Here is a 22,866-nt window from a genome sequence, read left to right on the forward strand (position 1 = left end):
CAGTGGCGGGAGCTGGATCGTCCAGCCCAGTTAAACGACAGTAAAATCAAGAATTGGGTGGTCATTTCATAGATGGGTCCCACCTGGGTCACCCCACCCCCTGTTTTTAGGTGGTTTCCATGAGCTGAACGCTCCAGTTACAACCTTTCAATTTTATTGAGTTGGTGATGAGAACGTTATGGGGATTTTTTATTTGTTAATTTGACAAGTTCGAGATGGTCATGAAAACGGTGTGGGGATTTTATTTGTTAATTTGTCTTTTTCTGAAATATTGTATTTCTTTATGCTTGAGAGCTTGACACGTGGATTGGTGTGACATTCAACGGTGTCAAAATCGAGAAGAAAGAGAAAAAAATAAATAAAAAACTTGGTCAATCAATCTAACACCGTTGGATGAAGCATTACCTATGTGTCGAGCTCTCAAGCCCGCACTGCAATGTACTACTAGATTGGTGCAATGCAGAGGATTTTAATCTAGATTCCTGTACGTTTCCTATAGATCTCAAGGACCAGGATCCTCTGTAGTATCGGCGGGGCAGCGGTGCGCATCCGATGGTACAGCAGAGGCCAGGTGGCACACATGGCACATATGGTCTCTGCTGTGCCATCGGATGTGCATCGCCACTCCGCCAATACTGCATACGATTTTAATACAGATATCAATGGATCAACATAAAGAATCGTACACTCCACTTTTTTTTTATGATGAAAGATAATATATTAAACTAGACATACACTCCACCTTGGTAGAAGGTAAGTCATGTGTGGAATAAGCAAAGTAATATCCTAGCTGTGATGAAGTACGGTATACGATATTTTTATTCGACAAGTTCACAAACTATATATATCGGAGAGGGGGACAGTCCATTTGATTGCAAGGGGAATTAAAGAAAGAGACAGTTTTCTAGATCTATTAGATTAAAATAATAATTATAAAAAGTAAGTGTGAAACAAAATAATACTCTTTGTTTTGTAATTTATTTTTTTAATTCAGTAAATTTAAGCAATTTTCTTTTAAAGAAAAAGAGTATTTTTTTTTTGTTAAAAAAAAAATTAAAACTTAAAAGTGGATTTTTTATGATCATTATTTCACAAGATTGTATAAAGTATAAACTGCTTAATATTTCAACCATATTTAGGAATAATACTTTTAGATAAAAATTTTATTTTATTTTGTAAATCAAAGGTTTTTTTTTTTTTTTTTTGGTGATATCAATCAAAGGGATCAAAGGGATTTGAATGCAAAGTAAAGTGAAATTTAATAACCAAATATGGAATGATTTTGAGATAACCACATTACACAAGCTCAAGTTTCTCCATCAAAGACAAAGTTGGTAGTTCTAGTGGGCTCCAACACATCTCAATGACATCTCAGACTACCAGAGTTGTCACAGAACAAGGGTTGTAAGCATTCCCATAACTGTATTTGTTTCATCTTCATCCCTACTAGATTATATGCCAGAAATAAGTGGTAAAATCGTCGAAAGACCAATTCTAGCTTGTGCATGATTATAGGGCACTATCTATTTGCCCAAACCTTTATTACAATATAAAGGGTATTCAATGTTTGTTGAATACTGGGAGTGGATACTCTCTGATAGTGGTTCTATCATTGTACTGGCATATTCCCTCTTAGTTCTATGCTGAGTAAATTTGGAAGTGGATGTTTCCAGCTATAGGTGCAACAAAAGTTGAGTATTAAACAAATACAAAGCCTCAGTGGCATTGCTCCGTGGACTTAGGCAACTAACTGAACCATGTATACCTTGTGTTGTGACCATAAATGTTTGTACCATGCCTATTTCATAATTTGGAAATGTGTGTGTGTTGTAGGATGGATGTACATACCTAATAGAGCCTTTGATAGTTAAACTGGAGGATGTACATGAATGTGTGTTCTTCAGACTAACATCAATAGTGGCGCTAGTATCAGTGTGAAAGAGTAATTAGAAGAATTTCTAGTCATTGATTCACCCCCTACTCATTGACAGTTATCTATCAACAAAAACATGATTGGGTCCATGTGATAGAGGTCCCACACCTATCCCAGTGGTCAAATTTTAAAACAAAGTTTATCCAATTCCTTCTATATGAATGTTAGGAAACTTGTTCATGCCTACACGTGTAATTCCAAAAAGAAAAAAAAAATCGTTAAAAAAATACCAATTCTTGCTGTCTGGATGATATGATTTTTTTTCACCAAAAAATATATATATATATATATATATATAGGGATTTCTTACCATTTGATAAGACCTGGATATGTAGGCCCATGTAATAGAAGACCCAATTATACTTTACTGGTCAACATTTTAACCTTAAAGGCTTAAAAACATGCACCTGAAGTGGTTGAAAGTGGTTGAAAGTGAGTCTAAAAAGTTCATATATAGGTTTAAAATAAGGAGGAAGTTTTCCTTCAGATGATATGAGAGTTGTTTATAGAATTGTTTTTTTTTTTGGTTCAATATTTTCCTATAAGGTTAAATAGTTTGGTGTCACGGGGTTTCTCTGCCATAGGTTTAAGAATCTATAAAAGCAGAACAGGTTGAGAAGGGTAATCTATATAGCTCACTGTGTGATAAATTGGAATTGTTGATGAATTGGAGTTTTTGATCCTCAAAGCAATCTTTGTTGGAAAATAAGGTTATTGGAATTATTGGTCCTTAATGTTGCTTTACATAATAATATTTGTCAATTTCTTTGTTTCTCTGTTTAGCTAGATGTTCACTTTGACTCCATATGGAAGCAAAACACAGCAAAAATTAGACGCATAAAGGCATTGTTTGTTTTTTTCTTGTAGCTGAACTGGCGAGCCACCCTTCCTGAAAGAAAGGCAACTCTGACAAAAAAAAACAAACAACAACTTTCTGTACACCCGCACTTGGTTGCACTAGGTGCACCCGATCGATTCCAACGATGGACAAAGCCTTTCTGACTCGGCCTGGCCAGTCGCCCTACGCCCACGTGCTCTAATCATCTGAGCTACAGGCCCCCTCACCCTGTCTCCACTGGATCTGTTCTCGGGAGTAGCCTCAAAAAGAGAATCCCTATCCCTTCTTAGTCCATACCAGTGAATCGTATTAGCCACCAATCTAAACTATGGATCAGAGTGATAACATTGAAGTGAAAACAGAAAGTTGCCTATTATTTAAGCAAGGATGTGCTTCCAAAACTTACAACAATATATAATCTTGTTTTAATTAGAAACTCAAACTAATTTTCTCCAAGCCCCATTTTACTTGAGGCTTATATGACCATTGAAATCAAAGTAATCTGCAAGAGTTCTAACAGAAAATTGTGGGAGGTGTTAAAAGGATCACAATTTATTTCATGGAAGCAACAAAACATACAACGAACAATATTTTTTGGATTCAAGACTTTGCAAATAGATTCAGAACCACAACATTAAACGTCTCAATAAGAAACAAACATTCATGAAATCGAAATCACATTACCTTTAATAAAGATACACTAATATTTGACAATACTATGAGCTAATATCTTAAAAAAGACTTGGAAATATTATAGGATCCTGAGATGACCCAACTTAAGGAATTAACTTGTTAATTACTGGGAGATTATATATTTGGAGTCATTTCTACGGCCATATGGATTCATCTTCATGAGAGTTTGATCTCTTCAAAGCAATACATCACTTCGTCTGCATGTCAAAGCAATACATCACATTATACTGACTCTCAAACTTATTAAAATTGATATTTAACTCCAAAAAGAGAGATAGAGAGAGGATATCAAATCTCACCAACTCTAGATGCGAGCTAGGCTGGTTAGATCCACGAGCTTTTTCATTTAGTGGTCATCATCAGGGATCATCTCCCCTGTAGCTGTGAACCATTTGCGTTCATATTTAGTAAACTGTTCTTCAGTTCTGTGTCCTTCTACTTCCCGTGTATTGATGGAAGGTACATGTTTGATCTTCTCCCAATGTTTTTCACCTTCTTCAACCCTCTCAAGGAATTCCTTTGGCATAGCCAATGTAAGTTTTTGTAGTGTTGTGATGTGCCTCAGCCCACCGGGAATCCATTTTAACCCAAAAAGATCTTTAATTTCCAATATGCTCAGATTAGGCATTGCTCCTTCCTCCACTATCCAATACCTTAGCCAATCAAACTGTACGAAGCACAAACTCTCGAGTTTAGAAAACCCTCCTGCATAGCATTTCATCACAACTCCATCGTATGTAGACCATAATGAGAGGTCCTTTAATTGGGGCAGCTTCTCGAGCATCCTCATCATGTCTTCTTTTAGATGCGTGTTAGACAATTGCAACGTTGCGAGATTCGGAGGGAAGTTGTGAAGGTCAGGTAGCTTTTGTATGCGACCATAAATGTAGAGATAATGGAGATACACATGGTTCGAAAGTGAAGGGAAAATTGTTTTGCCATTTCTAAAGTCTGATAAGTTTAGGGCCTCAAGGCGCACCAAATTGACTAGGGCCTGGGACAATTTCTCTCTGAATTTCTCCATGTCAACTCCAAGTATCCTCAAATCCCTGAGACCGGTCAACTTTTCGAGGCCATTCTCTATCCAATCACCTGAAGGAAGGAATAGTGTCTGGAGATCACTTAGATGGTGTACGTGTCTATGATGAGGAGAATGCTGTCGTCGATAAATCCCAATTATACCATTCCCAACAATGGAATCATTAAATGCCTGCTTCATTTTTATGCCATAGAATAGAAGATTCCTTAATTTACCCAATTTTAATATTTCAATGGGGAGAGATTCAATCTCGGTACCCACCACACTGAGAGTTTGTAGGTTATACAAGTTGCCAACCCAAGGTGGAAGAGTTTCCAAGCTGGTTCTACTCAAGTTCATGTACTTGAGAAAAATGAGCTTCCTTATTTCCTTGGGTAAACTTTTAATACCTGGGGCACCCTCTAGATCCAACACATTAAGTAGTTTGAACTGCCCATAAAGGGATGGGGACATTTCAATGAAGCAGAGCAATGAGCGGAGAAGCTGGTTTGAATTAGAACTCATGGAGGAGGAGAAATTGTAAGAAGCCTCCTCGGCCATATTATTTTCACCATGCTTATCTTGAAGGGCTACACGACGATAACAATTCAAGGACTCCTGAGGAGTGGAGATGATGTTAAGAAAGTTACTTTCCTTGGCTTCTGATATTGCCAAGTTCAAGAGGGGATCACGAATTATAAATGATTCAGGTACCCCATTTGATTTCCACTTCGCAACTTGAATCAGATTCCTCTGCATCAGCTCCTCAAGGCATTCTCCGCCCACATCTTCCATTCTTAAATTCCCTCTTGGTTCTAGAAATCCCTCTGCACCCCATAGCTGAATCAATCTGTCCCTTCGCATCTCAGTATCTTCTGGAAAAACCCCAAAATAAAGAAATAAAGGCTTCAAATGACTAGGTAATTCAGAGTAACTCAAAGCCAATACCTTTTGACAGTTACTCGAGTCTAGATGCCACTTCACACTGTCGAGCACTTTCTTCCATTCAATAGGAGTAGTTAGCCTTTTATCCGATAGAAGACCTCCCAATACCACAATAGCTAATGGTAATCCATCACATTTCTTAACAATATCCATTGCCAGATGTTTCATCTCCTTGTCGAGACTGTTGAGACGTGCTACTGCCTCTGTGTCATCTGTGGATCGGAAGAACACTTTTGAGAAAAGCTTTAAACTATTCTCTTCATCCAAAAGTTGAAGCTTGAATGGATTAGGAGCAATGGGGTCGGCATGTCGGGCTACACCTTCATCACGAGTTGTAAGCAGCACCCTGCACTTCTGACTGTTGCATGGAACCGGGAAGGTATTTTTCAATTTATCCCAATCTTCTTTAGCCCATACATCGTCCAATAGGAAGAGATAATTCTTCTTCTCTTTGAGAAAATCGGAAAGCTTTTCCTCCAAAATTCCAGCCTCCTTTGACGCCAATGCATCTTTCTCTGCTTCTGTGAGCACCATAACTTGTTTTATGATGTTGCACAAAACATCTTTCATTCTATATTCTTTTGATAATCGTACCCAAGCTTGACAAACAAAGTGTTTTTTCACATCATCTCTGTTGTAGATTTTTTGAGCGAGGGTGGTTTTACCCAATCCGCCCATTCCTATAACTGAGACAACACCAAACCGTCCAAGGGGCTTCTCTTCCATCAGCAACTTTGCTAGTTCCTCTGCTTCGCTTTGTAACCCCACAACATCGACAGGCCTAAACTTTTGGGCACTCGAAGAAGCTTCAAGTTGATGATGATGCTGTGCTTGATGATCAGTTGTAGACCATGTTTGACCCCCTTGATCAACTACAGGCTTAGGCTTAATATCATAATTAATTCTATCATCTTTCAGTTTCTTGATCTTTCCATTGATATCTTGGATCTTCCCTCTTAGCTGGTGAGCATTAATAACAAGTTTTGGAAACTTGGTGATCTTCCCAACGATTTTGCGCCCCCGTTTCTTTGCCTCTTCATATACAAAGATGTCGATGGCATCTTCTACTTCGAAGGCCAATTCTTTGAGTTGTCTCACCCACTCTTTCGCTGGCTCACTTTTGTGGTATATTGCATCTGCGTCCTTAAAAAAGGCTGTCATCAGCCTGAGTTCTTTGCGGAGTGACTCCACTTCTGGCTTCACTTGTGACAGATAATTAGCTTCATCTATTAGTAGGGAGCCTAGTTTTTGTATCAGAATAAGGATCACACTCACAGCCATAGTTTCTCTTTTCTACTTATCTAGAGAAAATGTCAAAACCTTTCTCGTTCTTTAGAGCTTAAAAGCCAAGGAATTTACTCTTCTTCTGATCTCTTCCTCACTTTTTATCGTTCCTGCAGAACATAATCTTGTGATGTAATATTTGACAAGATCTCATCTGTTCTACTTGTTATATTATACTCATGATAACATGTTATTCAGCATCACCCAGAAATTAAAAAGTGGCAACCATGAATTTAAAGAGTTATGAACTCCATCTTGCTACTAAGTATTTCATGTGTGGGGATTTTTATCTGTTTATTTGATAAATTCACAAATAGTATCAAAGATGGTTATCTTTTTAAAATGGTAGAAGTAAGGGTGTAAATCGGAACAGTTTTAGGTTATAGGTCTAGTTCATAATTGATTCCAGTCCTATGGGTCAGGTCAGAACCGTGTCCCGTTTATCTAATCAATTCCAAATTCGAGAACTGAACGAATTGCTAATAGTTGGGACGGTTATGGTTTCTAATCGATTTTAGGTATCAACTATTACAGTGTTCAAAAATTCAAAATTGTTACCCATAAACATACAAATAACCAAATACAATCAAGAAAAGCAAAAACTACCCTCTCAACTACATCAATAAACACATCGGAAATTTCTGAAAAAAAAATTGAAGGCAGTCCTAATCAATCATCAATCATCAATCCTAGAGAGTGTAATAAAACCAGGAAATAACACCGAAAGAAAGAAACCATGATGAGAAAGACACTTACCTTGTAGTGATTGAGAGAACCCTAAACCCAGAACTTCACAAAACGGGTTTGAGTCGCAATCAATTGTGGCTTTTCGTGTTTGGACCATCCATTTCAAACCTTCCTTCATCTACACTGTATATCTAAAGCATAAAACCACCACCATCATCATCATCTTCATCTTCTTCTCCTCCTCCTCAAGTGTTATTAATTTGTATAGGAAACACTCTCTGAACCTTTTGGTATTTGCAAAGATATCAAGTGGAAAGGAGGATCTTTGAAGGAAACAAGAATGCACTGGTTAGCGTTCTTTTTCCCTTTCTTTAATAATGGAGGCATCCTTCCTAGGAAGGAGACTGAAATACTGTGTAAAATTTCTTTTAATGATATAGAGTCAAACTCTGAAGCTGTTTCCAAATGAGAACACATGACCACTTGGTAACAATGGAGAAACATTGACCGTTGCACCAAGGCCCCCCAATTGTGTCCACGAAGATCGGGTTATGGTCCAAACCAATAGCAACCTTGATAAACACAGCAGCTTTCTCGTATGTAGTTCTCAATTGAGCATGGGCTAGGGCTGAGTCTAACTTGGTTCTAATGTTTGTTGATCGACTTCTCATGTTGTTCTAAGTATAAGTGGAACCATTAGAACCCAAGTCTAGAAGATTACATTGATTATGTTCCTCAATTAAAGAATGTCGTGCATACCTTTTCGGTTTCCCCTAACCAACGGACTTTTATCTGCTGCTGTAACTGGAGCGCTGCTGTGCACATCATGCGGTGCAGCAGCGGCCATGTGTGTGTACAGTGGGGCCTGCTGTGCACACATGGCCACTGTTGCACCGCATGATGCGCACAGCAGTGCTCCAGTTACAGCAGCAGACAAAAATTCCCAACATTTTCTCCCAATGATTGTGCTTTCTTCCCTTTTGCTTCATTATAGATAATAAGCTATACTGAACTATGCAAGTTAGTTTGAGTAATGGATATGAATGTTAATGAATTTACAACATAAAAACTAAAGGTCTTGATAAGCATCACAGAGTTTATTGATTTGCCATCATTATCATGATGCTATATCAACAAACATGCTTAGTTGGGTCCAAGTGATAGAGGTCTCTACACTTATCCCACGGATCAAATCTTAAAACAAAGTTTGTCGAATTCCCTCTCTATATGATGTATGTACGGTCATGCAGTGGACACAACCATCAAGAAATTTAACAATTTGAGAATTAAAAGATAGAGACACAAATTAAAGACTAGTGTACATAACATTTTTTTTTTTGGAGAGAGAGAGAGAGAGGATCCAAACTAGCTACCAACTCTAGATGCATATATGCAAGGTTGGCAAGATCCACGAGCTTTCCATTTAGTGGTCATCAGGGATCATTTCCCCTGTAGATGCGAACCATTCATGTTCATATTTAGTGGTCATCAGGGATCCAAATGTTTTTACTTCCCTGGTATATATTGATGGAAGGTACATGTTTGATCTTCTCCCAATCTCCTCCACCTTCTTTAACCCTCTCAAGGAACTCCTTTGGCATAGTCAATGTAAGTTTCTGTAGTGTTGTGATGTGCCTCAGTCCACTAGGAATCCATTTTAACCCCAAAAGGCGATTAATTTCCAATTTTCTCAGATTAGGCATTGCTCCTTCCTCCATTATCCAATACCTTAACCAATCAAACAATTGGAGATTCAAAGTCTCGAGTTTAGAAAATCCCCCTGCAAAGCATTTCATCACAACTCCATCGTATGGAGACCAAGATAATGTGAGGTCCTTTAATTGGGATAGCTTCTCCAGTGTCTCCATCATGTCTTCTTTTAGATTTACGTCAGCCAATCGCAACCTTGCGAGATTCGGAGGGAAGTTGTCAAGGCCAGGTAGATTTTGTATGGGTCCAAAAATGTCGAGATCATAAAGATATACATGGCTCGAAAGTGAAGGAAAAAAAGTTTTGCCAAATCCATATTCTACCAAGTGTAAGACCTCAAGGCGCACCAAATTGATTAGGCCTGAGACAATGCCTCTCTGAATTTCTCAATGCCAGTTCCAGTTATGCTCAAGTCCCTGAGATCGGTCAACATTTCTAGGCCATTCTCTATCCAATCACCTATTGGAAGGAATAGTGTCTGGAGATCACTTAGATGGTGGATGTGTCTAGTATGATGAGGAGAAGGTCGTTGAATCCCAGTTCAACTCCTAATAATGGAGTCATTAAATGCCTGCTTCATGTTTTCGCCATAGAATAGAAGATGCCTTAGTTTACCCAATTTTAATATTTCAATGGGGAGTGATTCAATCTTGGTACCCACCACATCGGGAGTTTGTAGGTTATACAAGTTGCCAACCCAAGGTGGAAGAGTTTCCAAATTGGTTTCACTTAAGCTCAAGTACTTGAGAAAAATGAGTTTCCCTATTTCCTTGGGTAAACTTTTAATACCTGGGGCACCCTCTAGATCCAACACATTAAGTAGTTTGAACTGCCCATAAAGAGACGGCCGGGGGTACTTATTTTCAGTGAAGCAGAGCAATGAAGGAGGAGAGGGAACTGTAAGATGCCTCCTGATCAGCCATATTAGCTTCCGCACACTTATCTTGGAGGGCCACGACGATAACAATTCAAAGACTTCGGAGGAGTGGAGATGTTAAGAAAGTTACCTTCATTGGCTTCTGATATTGCCAAGTTCAAGAGGAGATCATGAATAATAAATGATTCAGGTACTCCATTTAATTTCCATTTCGCAACTTGGATCAGGTTCCTCTGCATCACCTCCTCAAGGCATTCTCCGCCCACATCCTCCATTCTTAAATTCCCTCTTGGTTCTAGAAATCCCTCTGCAACCCATAGCCGAATCAATCTATCCCTCTCAATCTCAGTATCTTCTGGAAAAACCCCAAAAATATAGAAATAAAGGCTTCAAGTGATTAGGTAATTCGGAGTAACTCAAAGCCAATACCTTTTGACAGTTACTTGAGTACTCTAGATGCCAATTCACACTGTCGAGCACTTTCTTCTATTCAACAGCAGTAGTATTTAGCCTTTTATCAGATAAAAGACCTCCCAATACCACAATAGCTAGTGGTAATCCATCACATTTCTTAACAATCTCCGTTGCCAGATGTTTCATTTCCTTGTTGAGACTGTTGAGACGTGCTACGGCTTCTGTTTCATCTGTGGATCGGAAGAACACCTTGGGAAAAGCTTTAAACTCTTTCCTTCATCCAAAAGTTGAAGTCTGTATGGATTAGGAGTAATCGGGTCGGCGTGTCGGGCTACACCTTCATCACGAGTTGTCAGCAACACCCTGCACTGCTGATTGTTGCATGGAACAGGGAAGGAGTTTTTCTGTTTATCCCAATCTTCTTTACTCCATACATCGTCCAACAGGAAGAGATAAATCTTTTTCTCTTTGAGAAAATCAGAAAGCTTTTCCTCCAAAATTCCAGCCTCTTTTGACGCCAATGCCTCTTTCTCTTCTTCTGTGAGCAACATAACTTGTTTTATGATGTTGCACAAAACATCTTTCATTCTATATTCCTTTCAGATACGGATACAAGCTTGACAAACAAAGTGTTTTTTCACATCATCTCTGTTGTAGATTTTCTGAGAGAGGGTGGTTTTCCCTAATCCACCCATACCTGTGATTGAGGCAACACCGAACCGTCCCAGGGCTCTTCTTTCATCAGTATCTTCGCTAGCACCTCTGCTTCGCTTTGTAACCCCACGACATAGTTGACAGGCCGAATGAAGTTTTGGGCACCCGAAGTAGCTTCAAGTTGATGATGATGTGCTTGATGATCAGTAGAAGACCGTGTTTGACCACCCTTATCTAGAGGTTTAATATCAAAATTAATTCTATCATCTTTCAACTTCTTGATCTTTCCATTGATATTTTGGATCTTCACTCTTAGCTGGTGAGAATTAATAAGAAGTCTGGGGATTTTGGTGATCTTCCCAACGACGCTGCCCTGCCGTTTCTGCGCCTCTTCGTATACAAAGACGGCGATGATGTCTTCTGCTTCGAAGGCCAAATCTCTGAGTTGTCTTACCCACTCTTTGGCTGGCTCGCTTTTGTGGTATATTGCATCTGCGTCCTTGAGATAGGCAGTCATCAGCCTAAGTTCTTTGTGGAGTGACTCCACTTCTGGCTTCACTTGTGAGACATAATTAGCTTCATCTATTAGTAGTAAGCCTAATTTCTGTACCAGCAGAAGGATCGCCATTTCCGCCATATTTTCTCTTTTCTACTTGTCTCGATTGAAAAATCAAAGCTTTCTAGCTCTGTAGTGTCTGACAGGGCTAGAATCTCAGGTATTCCTTCTTATTTTGCGGTAGTGTATGACAATATCGAGTTCGGTTTCTCTGCACGTATCAATACGTATCAACAGGTGAACGTATATGTGAGAGCCAACCACCTGTCCTATTTTTACCATTTACAAAGGTTGGAGGGGTTTTTACAAAAATAAAATTAAAATGTGATTAACTCTGAGATGGACATTCAATGGCTAGTACTAGCAATGATCCATTCTCGACAATGTCTCACCTGGGAACTATCAATTTTAAGAGTGGTAGAGTCCAAATTTTTTCTTTTGGGAAAATTACATATACCTCCCCTGTACTTTGCCCTAATTACATGTTCCTCCCCTTGGTTTTTCCACCTTACATTTTGATCCCTTATGGCTGACAGTGTTAGAGTGCTGTTAATTAATGGTTTGAAAAGACAATATTACCCTTGTTCTAAAACACCACAAGTAGAATTACAATGATACCCTTTTCATCGTCTTCAACCTTAAAACACCCATTTCTTTCCTCCTCCACCGCAGCCACCACTACCGCCATCACTACAGCCACTGCCTCCTCCAACGCCACCACTGCCGCTGCCTCCTCCTCCTCCTCCTCCTCCTCGTACTCTTATTCCCTAAAACTTTAAAGTCACACACTAAATGTTGACCCTTCTATTTGCAGATTATGTTTCAATTAAATGTTAGTAAATTACAATCAGAAAAAGCTTAAGGGGTGAAATAGAAGAATCAAACTTGGATTTGATAATAGATCGAGTGGAAGATTGATTGCTCACCTTGGTATATACCAAGCAGGTGGAAGATCGAAAACCATAGAAAACCCTAAACACCAAAACCCCCAACCCCAAAACCCATCCAGAAAAAAGAAAAAGAATGAGGATAGCTCCTATCGTTTTTGCTCTGTTATTAGCTCTTCTGAACCGCCTTGCTCCTCCTTCTTCGGAGCTTCCATGGCAGGTTGTGCCTTCGCCGATGAAGTTGGAGGTTCTGATCTCCACCCCCAAAAAAGAGAAAAAGAAACAAAAGGGCATAGCTAGCTATAGCTCACCTGGAGTTCCTAGAAGATTCCTCTTCTTCTTCACCACTGACACAAGAGCTGGATTGGGAGGAGGGTTAGGGTTTGGATTGGTTTCCTAATGAGCAAAACCTCTGAATGTAGTGAGAGATGGGTTGTTCTCCCCTTCCAATGCCCTGCTCTTGAACAAAAATGGGTAGTCTAATGCCATTAAACTCTATGAGAAAACTGATCTCCGAAATTCCTCTTTCTAACTTGAATATGTGATAAAAAAATATGTTGTTCTCCCCTTCCAATGCCTTGCTCTTGAACAAAAATGAGTACTCTATTGCCATTAAACTCTATGAGAAAACTGATCTCCGAAATTCCTCTTTCTAACTTGAATATGTGATAAAAAAAAATCTATTGAATTCTGTTGTTTCTGCAACTTTTATCTCTTCCATTACATCATTGGAAGATGCCAATGGGATGAAGCTTCTTAATCTTGAGATGAAACGATTCCACACAAGACAGACGTCTCCGAAGCATTCGTTGCCTCTGTTTTGGACCCCTGAATCTCTTAAAAGTTCTAGGGCTCTCGGGTGAAGCTCAAAATTGGATTTCCCAAGATTTACTTGAAACCCAGTCTGATTTTTGTTTTTCTGATCAAACAAAACCCAATATCTTATAGCAGTAGCAGCAACGAATAGACCATATTCGTCTTCAAATCCATTTTTGTATGAATTTTGGGTTTCTCGAGCTGCTTTTGTTGTTTCTTGTTCTTCTCAAAGAAAACCCAGCCAATTATAATCACACTGTGATGCAGGCTGTAATCTAACTTGACTCATCCAAGGGCGAGGTTGGAACTTGGAATTGAAATTTTTGCAAATTGGCAAAATGGGTGGTTTTCTATCACCGAATTGTAATTATGTTGTTCCCTTTTTTTTCATTCAACAATGAATCCCTCCAACTGAAGCTGGAACCGTCGATGTTGGTGGAGCTGCCTTGGGAGCTTGCACTGGTAGAGCTAAAACTACCGTCGGTGGTGTCGTTCTTGGTGTTGCTACTGGGGCTGGGGTTTTAGGCGTGGTCGGCGTGGTTGCTACAGCTGGTGGTGATGAAACTGACGTGATCAGAGTAGTTGGTGGTATGGTAGTCGGCGTTGCCGTCGGGGCTTGACCGTTGACCATCGCAATGTAGAGAAGGAGGAGGAAGATGAAGGAGGGTAAAAGGGTCATCTGACAAGGACCCAAGGTTAGTTTAGGGATTATGAAAAATCTAACTATGCCACGTCAGCACCTAACAGACGGATGCTAACGGCAGGGGAGGAATTAGTAATTTTTGAAAAACTACAGGGGAATCGTATGTAAGATGGGAAAACCAAGGGGAGGAACGTGTAATTAGGGCAACGTATAGGGGAGGTATATGTAATTTTCCCTTTTCTTTTTATTATATTTTTTAGGTGTACGGTCTTGCATCAAACCATTGGATGGGTGAAGGACTGTTAGGTGTAAAATTGTATATCATGTATGAGCGTGCACAAAACCTCTATCCAATTATTAGGTGTAAAATTGAATAAACATTTTACCTATTTTTTATGTCAGCCGTGGACTCCACTATTTCTCTTTTATATGTCAAAGCGTGGACTCCACCTTGCTCTTAGGTAACCTGTACATTTGTTTTGGTAGGGCAGAGTTGGTGATGAAAACGGTGTGGGGATTTGCCTTTATTTATTCATTTGACAAGTTCACAGTGGAGGATGTAAAGAATATCTTTCTGAAACATCAATTTTTATTCTCTCAAGTGCGATGTACTATTCAATGCACCTTTAAAGGTGCACTTGACAATGCACCACACTTGAGAGGATGAAAAGCCTTGAAATGGTATAAAAGAAGACAGGTCCAGCCTGTGTATTAAATTTTTATCCGTCCAATGCACTTTAAGGGTGCACTAGGTAGGGCATCACACTTGAGAGGATGAAAATTCCTGAAATGGTGTATTATCCGTGAGCACATTTCATTCATCATCACCTAGATTTCTGTAAGTTGTCCATTTGAATTGTTTTACCATAGATATCAATGGATCAACATAAAGGATCGTGCACTCTACCTTGTGAGAAGGTTCGTCATGTGTGGAATAAACAAAGTCATGTCCTAGTTGTGAAGACAATGTTAGAGTTTTTGTTTCATAAGTTCACAAACTATTGGAGATACTCCATTTGATTGCAAGGGAAATTTTTTTTTTTTTTTTGGGGTTGAACAAGGGGAGTTAAAGAAAGGAATAATTTTCGAGATCTACTTAGATTAAAACTACAAAACAAGTAGGCGTAAAACAAAATCAATCCTATTGTAATTTATTTTCTTATCTAGTAGATTTATGAAAATTTCTTTTGAAGAAAAAGAGTTTTTTGTATTTTTTATATTTTCTAACTTAAAATGGATTTTTATGATCACTATCTCACAAGATTGTATAAACTAGTTAAATTTTAAATCATATTTAGAAATACTACTTTTAGATTTAATTTTTCTTTTATTTTTAAATCAAAGAGATTTTTATTTTTTGGTACGAAGAAGATTTACTGATGAGAACCATGTGTATAGCCGGTGGCTTCAAACAAACAAAGATTGTCAAGACAGAGTGGACAGAGGGCTCTACTCTCAAAGGTTGTTGTCTTTGTTTCAAGATTGTGCTCAGAGAGTGCTACCCCATATTGCTTCGGACCACTCTCCTATTTTGATTTTTTCAGAGTGTGTTCCTCAGTCTGCTAATTGTCTGTTTAGTTTTCACAAGTTCTGGTCAAAGCATGATGAGTTCTTGAGGGTTGTGTCTGAGTATTGGCAGGGAGCGATCGTTGGCAACCCTATTATTGACTTGTAAAAAGCTCAAAGGTCTCAAACAAGTTCTTCAATCTTGGTCCAGGCATGTTTTCCCTAATATTAATCTGGCTCTTGAAGCGGCTGAAGCTAGTTGTGAAGACAATGTGGGAGTTTTTATTTGACAAGTTCACAAACTATTGGAGATACTCTGTTTGATTGTAAGGGGAATTATTTTTTTTTTTAGGTTGAACAAGGGGAATTAAAGAAAGGAATAATTTTCTAGATCTACTTAGATTAAAACAATAATTACAAAACAAGTAGGCGTAAAACAAAATCAATCCTATTGTAATTTATTTTCTTATCTAATAGATTTATGAAATTTTTTTTGAAGAAAAAGAGTTTTTTGTTTTTTTTTTGTTTTCAAACTTAAAATGGATTTTTTTTTATCACTATCTCACAAGATTGTATAAACTAGTTAAATTTTAAATCATATTTAGAAATACTACTTTTAGATTTAATTTTTAAATCAAAGAGATTTTTATTTTTTTGTACGAAGAAGATTTATTGATGAGAACCATGTGTACAGCCGGTGGCTTTAGACAAACAAAGATTGTCAAGCCACAGAGTGGACAGAGGGCTCTACTCTCAAAGGTTGTTGTCTTTGTTTCAAGATTGTGCTCAGAGAGTGCTACCCCATATTGCTTCAGACCACTCTCCTATTTTGATTTTTTAATAGTGTGTTCCTCAGCCTGCTAATTGTCTGTTTCGTTTTCACTAGTTCTGGTCAGAGCATGATGAGTTCTTGAGGGTTGTGTCTGAGTATTGGTAGGGAGCGATCGTTGGCAACCCTATTATTGACTTTTGTAAAAAGCTCAAAGGTCTATAACAAGTTTTTCGGTCTTGGTCCAGGCTTGTTTTCCCTAATATTAATCTGGCTCTTGAAGCTATTGAAGCTACTTTGAAAGAAGTGCAGGCGAGTATTGAGAGGAATGGTTTGAGCGACAACCTTTTTAATCAAGAACGGATGCTAAGATGGCGTTGCTAAAAGCTACTGAGTTGCATGAGAAATTATAGACGAAAAAAATCGAGAATTATATGGCTTAAAGAAGGGGACATAAACTCTAAATTTTTTCACCTTTCGATCCAAATTTGTAGAGGGAAAAGTATGATTTAGTCTTTCAAAAAGGAGAATGGCGAGGTAATTTCTAACCAGGCTGATATGGCTGATTATGTGGTTAGTTTCTATGAATCTTTTCATAAAAAAGTTCCCCTTACCACTCATTGTGACCTTCTTGATTTTATCCCGGGTGAGATTGATGATGTGGATAATGTGTTTGGAGATGATTCCCTCTTTGGAGAAAATTAAATATGATGTGTGGGATCTTGACCCAGATAACTCCCCAGGTCCGGATGGTTTTCCAGGTGCTTTTTTTAGGAAGTGTTGGGAGGTAGTGTCCCATGATTTCTGTGCGGCTGCTAAATTTTTTTTTCTCCTCTAAAAAGCTTCCCTAGGGTGTCAATAACTGTTTTATTACCCTGATTCCAAAAATTGAAGGGACTCAGTCTTTAGATAAATTCAGGTCTATTTGTATCGGCAATTTCCTCAGTAAAACTATATCTAAAATTATGGCGATGAGACTTGCGGTTACTTCCTAGGTTAGTGTCTGAAGAACAAAGACTTTTTCAAAAGGGGAAGATTACCTCTTTCCTCTTGGTGGAAGTTTTTTTAGAAGCTTAATTTACATCTTAAATTTAAAATTTTTTTCTGATGTGTATTACATGCAGGACTTACAAATAGGCAATTTCCTTAATAAAACTATATCTTAAATTATGCCGATGAGACTGGCGGTTAAGCTTCCCAGGTTGGTGTCTGAGGAACAAGGAGCTTTTCAAAAGGGGAAGATTACCTTTTTCCTCTTGGTGGAAGTTTTTTTGGAAGCTTAATTTACATCCTAAATTTAAATTATTTTTCTTACGTGTATTACATGCAGGACTTCCGGTTAAGGATACAGTTTCGAAATGGGCTCAGATCGATTCCACTTGTGCTCTCTATGGCACTTGTGTCGAGACCCACTGGCATATCTTCCTCTCCTATGATTGGGTCAAACATATTTGGGCAGCTGGTCCTTTGGGTCTGAGAACTGAGTTTATTTCCCACCCCTCTCTGGAACTTTACTGCATTTCCATCTTGATGAATCACAAGCTTGACAAGCCTACTCTGATCTGGTTTTTTTCAGTTTTTATTTTAATTTGTTATTTTATTTGGGACACCATGAACTGTATTTCTTTTAATTCGGCCAAGCCTAATCTTCTTTTGGTGCTGAGGAAGGTTGAACGATGGTTGAGGGATCTCCATATCTCCCCCCCCCCCCCCCAATTTCATCCCCTGAATGTAATTAATGACGAGGTTATTTCTTTTACTCAATTGCATGTTTTACCAATTCTGGATTTTCCTGTGTTGGTATGTGCAGGGCTTGAATCTAGAGACATAGGACCAGCAGGGTGGGCCTCATGCATTTTGTTAAAGGACAAATTTGTTTTGATCGCTGCAGGGACAATTTCTCCTAAGCATGAATTGGAACCAAAACTTCTTTGGTCTTCTCACAAGATTAGAGCAAGCCGAGAAACTGGGATTGAAGATGAAAGAAGTTTGGTGCTCTCATAAGATGTAGCCCGGTCTTCTTTCATCTCCATCCCAATCTTTGTGGCCTCGGCGATTCTAACCCTCTTTTTGCAGATTGTGAATATTTCTAGAGAAGTTTCTTTTCGATGTTGTCAGAATGATAATTTGTTATCTTTCCTCCGGTTCTGGGCCTTTAAAGCCCATGTCTCTAACTCTCCTTTTGTTTATATTCTCGATGTAAATTTGCCCTTGATTTAATTTATATATTTTTTGTTTCTTATAAAAAAAAGTTTGTTTATTAATTTTTTTTAATGCAATCATGCCACCTGACCTTTAGGATTTTTCTGGGCTGGGCTTAGCACAAATTGTGATACAAATAATTCAATGGAAGCAACACAAATACTACCAACAATATTGTTTGGACTCAAGGCCTTACAAATAGATTCAAAACCACCAACATAAAAACATCCCAATAAGACAGACATTCATAAAATCAAAATTCCCTTATTTTATCAAAACCATATGACACTACTATGAGCAAATATTTTAAAAACACCAGGAAATATAAGATAGTGACATGACCCAATTTGAGAAATAACTTATTTATTTCTAGGAAATAATCTGGAATCATTCCCACGACCAAATGGGATCCATCTTCATGTTGAAGCAGATCAACCACTTCTTTTGCATCTGTAAAGAGTTAGATCTCTTCAAAGCAATGAAATCACTACTTCTGCACATCAAAGCAATAAATCACATTAGAATGTCCATCAGACTTATTTAATCACCCAGAGAGAGAGAGAGAGAGAACTCACGAGATTCTCATTTAATCAACATGAGGGATTATCTCCCCGGTAGATGTCAACCCATTGGCGTTCATATCCAGGAAGGTGTTGGGATATCTCTATTGGGATTTCTTTTTCCCTTGTATTGATGGAAGGTACATGTTTGATCTTCTCCCAATCGTCTCCACCTTCTTTAACCCTCTCAAGGAACTCCTTTGGCATAGCCAATGTAAGTTTCTGCAGTTTTGTGACATGCCTCAGCCCATTGGGAATCCCTTTTAACCCATAAAGCTCATTCATTTCCAATATCCTCAGATTAGGCAGTGCTCCTTCCTCCACTATCCAATTCCTTAGACAATGAAACTCATGGAGAGTCAAATCCTCTAGTTTAGGAAACCCTCTTGCAGAGCATTTCATCACTACTCCATCATATGGTTGCTTATCCAATGTGAGTTCCTTCAATTTGGGCAGCTTCTCAAGTATCACAATCATGTCTTCTTCTAAACGAGTGTTAGCCAAACGCAACCTCGTGAGATTCGGTGGGAAGTTGTTGAACTCTGGTAGCTTCCGTATGCATCCGCCAATGTAGAGATCATAGAGATACACATGGTTTGAAAATGAAGGGAAAAATATTTCAGTGCCTCCTAATTCTAACAAGAATAGCACCTCAAGGCGCACCAATTTGACAATGGCTTGAGATAATGCCTCTCTGAAGTTCTCTAGGTGTCCTTCATACCCACCTATTCTCAAGTCCCTGAGATCTGTCAACATTTCGAGGCCATCTTCTATCCAATCGCCTGGTCGAAGCCATAGTGTCTGAAGATGACTTAGTTCCCCAAGCTGTCTCTGTCTAGGAGGAGAAGAGCATCGACAAATCTCAATAGCTTTCTTAACAATGGAATCATCAGATCTCCACTTTGGAATTCTTCTATAGCATAGAAGATGCCTCAACTTCTCCAATTTTAAGATTTCAATTGGGAGATATTCATCAATTCTGGTACCAAAAAGATTGAGAGTTTGCAGGTTATACAAGTTGCCAACCCAAGGTGGAAGAGTTTTCAAGCCGGTTCCACGGAAGCTCAAGTATTTGAGAAAAATGAGCTTTCCTATTTCCTTGGGTAAGGTTTTAATACCTGGGGCATCCTCAAGATCCAATACATTAAGTAGTTTGAACTCTCTGTAAAGAGACGGGTTCATTTCAGTGAAGCAGAGCAAGGTGCGGAGAAGATTTGAAGAATTTATGGAGGAAGAATGGTTAGGAGACTGAGCCATATTATCTTCACTAGACTTATCACGGAGGGCTACACGACGATAGCAATTCAAGGACTTTTGAGGAGTGGAGATGTTAAGAAAGTTACTTTCCTTAGCTTCTGATATTGCTAACTTCAAGAGGAGATCATGAATAATAAATGATTGAGGTACCCCATTTGATTTCCACTTGGCAACATGAATCAAGTTCCTCTGCATCAGCTCTTCAAGGCAATCTCCAGCTACATCTTCCATTCTTAAATTCCCTCTTGGTTCCAGAAATCCCTCTGCAACCCATAGCCGAATCAATTTGTCCCTCTCGATCTCAGCATCATTCGGGAAAAACCCAAAATAAAGAAAACAAGACTTCAAGTGAGAAGGTAATTCGGTATAACTCAGACTTAATACCTTTAGACAGTTACTCGTGTCTAAATGCCAATCCACACTGTCGAGTACTTTCTTCCATTCAGCAATAGTAGTCAACCTTTTTTCCAATAAAAGGCCTCCCAATACCACAATGGCTAGCGGTAATCCATCACATTTTTGAACAATATCTGTTGCCAGTTTTTTCATCTCCTTGTTGAGACTATTGAGACTTGATTCTGCGTCTGCATCATTTGGCGATCGGAAGAACACCTTTGAGAAAAGTTTTAAACTCTTCTTTTCATCTAAATGTTTAAGCTTGTATGGATCAGCATTCGGGTCGGCATGCCGGGCTATTCCTTCATCACGAGTTGTCAGCAACACTCTGCATTGTTGACCGTCACATGGAACGAGGAAGGTGTTTTTCAGTTTATCCCAATCTTCTCTGCTCCATACATCGTCCAATAAGAAGAGAGAATTCTTCTTCTCTTTGAGAAAATTAGAAAGCCTTTCCTCCAAAATTACAACCTCCTTTGATGCCAATTCCTCTCTCTCTGCTTCTGTGAGCACCATAACTTGTTTTATGATGTTGTACAGAACATCTTTCATTCTATATTCTTTTGATATATGAACCCAGGCTTGACAATCAAAGTGCCTTTTCACATCATCTCTGTCGTAGATTTTTCGAGCAAGGGTGGTTTTTCCCAATCCTCCCATGCCGGTAATTGAGACAACACTGAACCGTCCAAGGGACTCCTTTTTCATCAGCAACTTCGCTAGCTTCTCTGCTTCGCTTTGTAATCCCACAACATCGACCGGCCAAAATTTTTGTGCACTCGAAGAAACTTCAAGTTGATGTGTTTGAGTAAATGTTTGACCCCTCTCTAGAGGCTTGATATCATAATTCATTTGGTCATCTTTCAGCTTTGTGATCTTTCCATTGATGTCTTGGATCTTCCCTCTAAACTGGTGAGCATTAATAAGAAGTTTTGGGAACTTGATGATCTTCCGAACCACACCGCCCCGCCATCTCTGCACCACTTCGTATACAAAGACTTCGATGGTGTCTTCTGCTTCGAAGGCCAACTCTCTGAGTTGTCTCACCCACTCTTTTGCCCGCTCGCTTTTGTGGTATATTGCATCTGCGTCCTTCAGAGAGGCAGTCATCAGCTTGAGTTCTTTGTGGAGTAACTCTACTTCTGGCCTCACTTGTAAGAGAGAATTGGCTTCATCATTTAGTAGAGAGCCTAAATTCTGTATCAAAGGGAGGATCACCATCTCAGCCATATTTTCTCTTGCCTACTTGGCTGGAGAAAAATCAAAACTTTCTCGCTCTATAGAGCTTAGAAAAGCCCAGGCAGGTACTCTTCTTCTGATCTCTTCCTCACTTTATATCATTTCTGCAAAACATAATCTTATGATGTAATATTTGACAATATCTCATGTTTGAGCAAAACACCAACCAAAACACGAAAAAAAAAAAACAAAAACAGAGCAAGATGACACAGAGATTTAACGTGGTTCATACATCAATATGGTGTGCTACATCCACGTGCGAAGGCGAAGCTATTTCAATATGTAAATCGAAGAAAGTTATAATAGAGATCCCTCAAGAACAGTCAAAATGGCGTTGCTGCTCTCTCCAAGAAACCCTAAATCGAAAACCCCCAAAATTCTCACACTTTACAACAAAGCAGGTAAAGAACATAAATATTTCTCTTATCGGCCCAAGCCCTTCGCTACCATCACAGATCTAAGAAAAAGTTTTATTCGGATCGCCACAAAAAATGTCGGAGCGGATCATTCTTCGAAACGGGTCCAAGAATTCAAGACACACATAACATCTCATGTGTTATACTTGTTGTATTATACTCATGAAAACATGTTATTCAGCATCACCCAGAAATTAAAAAGTTTCAATCATGAATTTATAAAGTTGTAGGTTGTGTTTGGTATGCATTCTTGGAATGAATTCTAGGTTGATTTTACATTCTCGAATGATAAAAATATGCATACCAAATCCAGTCGTAGACTCCACCTTGCCACTAAGTATTTCATATGGGAATTTTTATTGTTTATTTGATAAGTTCAGAAACATTATGGAAGATGATTATCTTTCTAAATTGGCAAGAGTAAGGGTGTAAATCGGAACGGGCAATCGGTCAATTTCATAATTGATTCTGGTCCTATGGGGTCAGGAACAGAACTGCTCTGGTTTGTGTAATCAGTATCAAACTAGAGAATCGGAACCAATTGCTCATCGGTGCGACGGTTTGGT

General features: G+C 38.8%; 3 protein-coding genes across 3 annotated transcripts; all 3 read right to left on the minus strand.

Moving 5' to 3' along the window:
* Positions 1-3,810: 3,810 nt before the first annotated feature.
* Positions 3,811-6,708, minus strand: LOC122643789 (probable disease resistance RPP8-like protein 4). The gene has a single exon (XM_043837372.1). It carries the CDS (start codon positions 6,706-6,708, stop codon positions 3,811-3,813), a length of 2,898 nt encoding a protein of 965 aa, XP_043693307.1.
* A 3,339-nt stretch (positions 6,709-10,047) lies between these two features.
* Positions 10,048-11,681, minus strand: LOC122643790 (disease resistance protein RPP13-like). The gene is made up of 4 exons (XM_043837374.1): positions 11,097-11,681; positions 10,737-10,995; positions 10,516-10,629; positions 10,048-10,340 (listed from the first exon to the last, which is right to left on the minus strand). Exons 1-4 carry the CDS (start codon positions 11,679-11,681, stop codon positions 10,048-10,050), a joined length of 1,251 nt encoding a protein of 416 aa, XP_043693309.1.
* Positions 11,682-19,011: 7,330 nt separating this feature from the next.
* Positions 19,012-21,964, minus strand: LOC122642947 (probable disease resistance RPP8-like protein 4). The gene has a single exon (XM_043836564.1). It carries the CDS (start codon positions 21,873-21,875, stop codon positions 19,023-19,025), a length of 2,853 nt encoding a protein of 950 aa, XP_043692499.1. The 5' UTR covers positions 21,876-21,964; the 3' UTR covers positions 19,012-19,022.
* Between the last annotated feature and the right edge of the window lie 902 nt (positions 21,965-22,866).

Source organism: Telopea speciosissima, chromosome 10, assembly GCF_018873765.1.
Source record: "Telopea speciosissima isolate NSW1024214 ecotype Mountain lineage chromosome 10, Tspe_v1, whole genome shotgun sequence".
Taxonomy (NCBI): domain Eukaryota; kingdom Viridiplantae; phylum Streptophyta; class Magnoliopsida; order Proteales; family Proteaceae; genus Telopea; species Telopea speciosissima.

Coding starts and splice junctions, on each gene's coding strand:
- LOC122643789 (XM_043837372.1), bottom strand. CDS start 6,708: ATGGCTGTGAGTGTGATCCTTATTCTGATACAAAAACTAGGCTCCCTA.
- LOC122642947 (XM_043836564.1), bottom strand. CDS start 21,875: ATGGCTGAGATGGTGATCCTCCCTTTGATACAGAATTTAGGCTCTCTA.
- LOC122643790 (XM_043837374.1), bottom strand. CDS start 11,681: ATGGCGATCCTTCTGCTGGTACAGAAATTAGGCTTACTACTAATAGAT. Junction 10,996..11,096: donor CGGTGTTGCCTCAATCACAG/GTATGGGTGGAT, acceptor CGTATCTGAAAG/GAATATAGAATGAAAGATGT. Junction 10,341..10,515: donor AGCTATTGTGGTATTGGGAG/GTCTTTTATCTG, acceptor GGGTTTTTCCAG/AAGATACTGAGATTGAGAGG.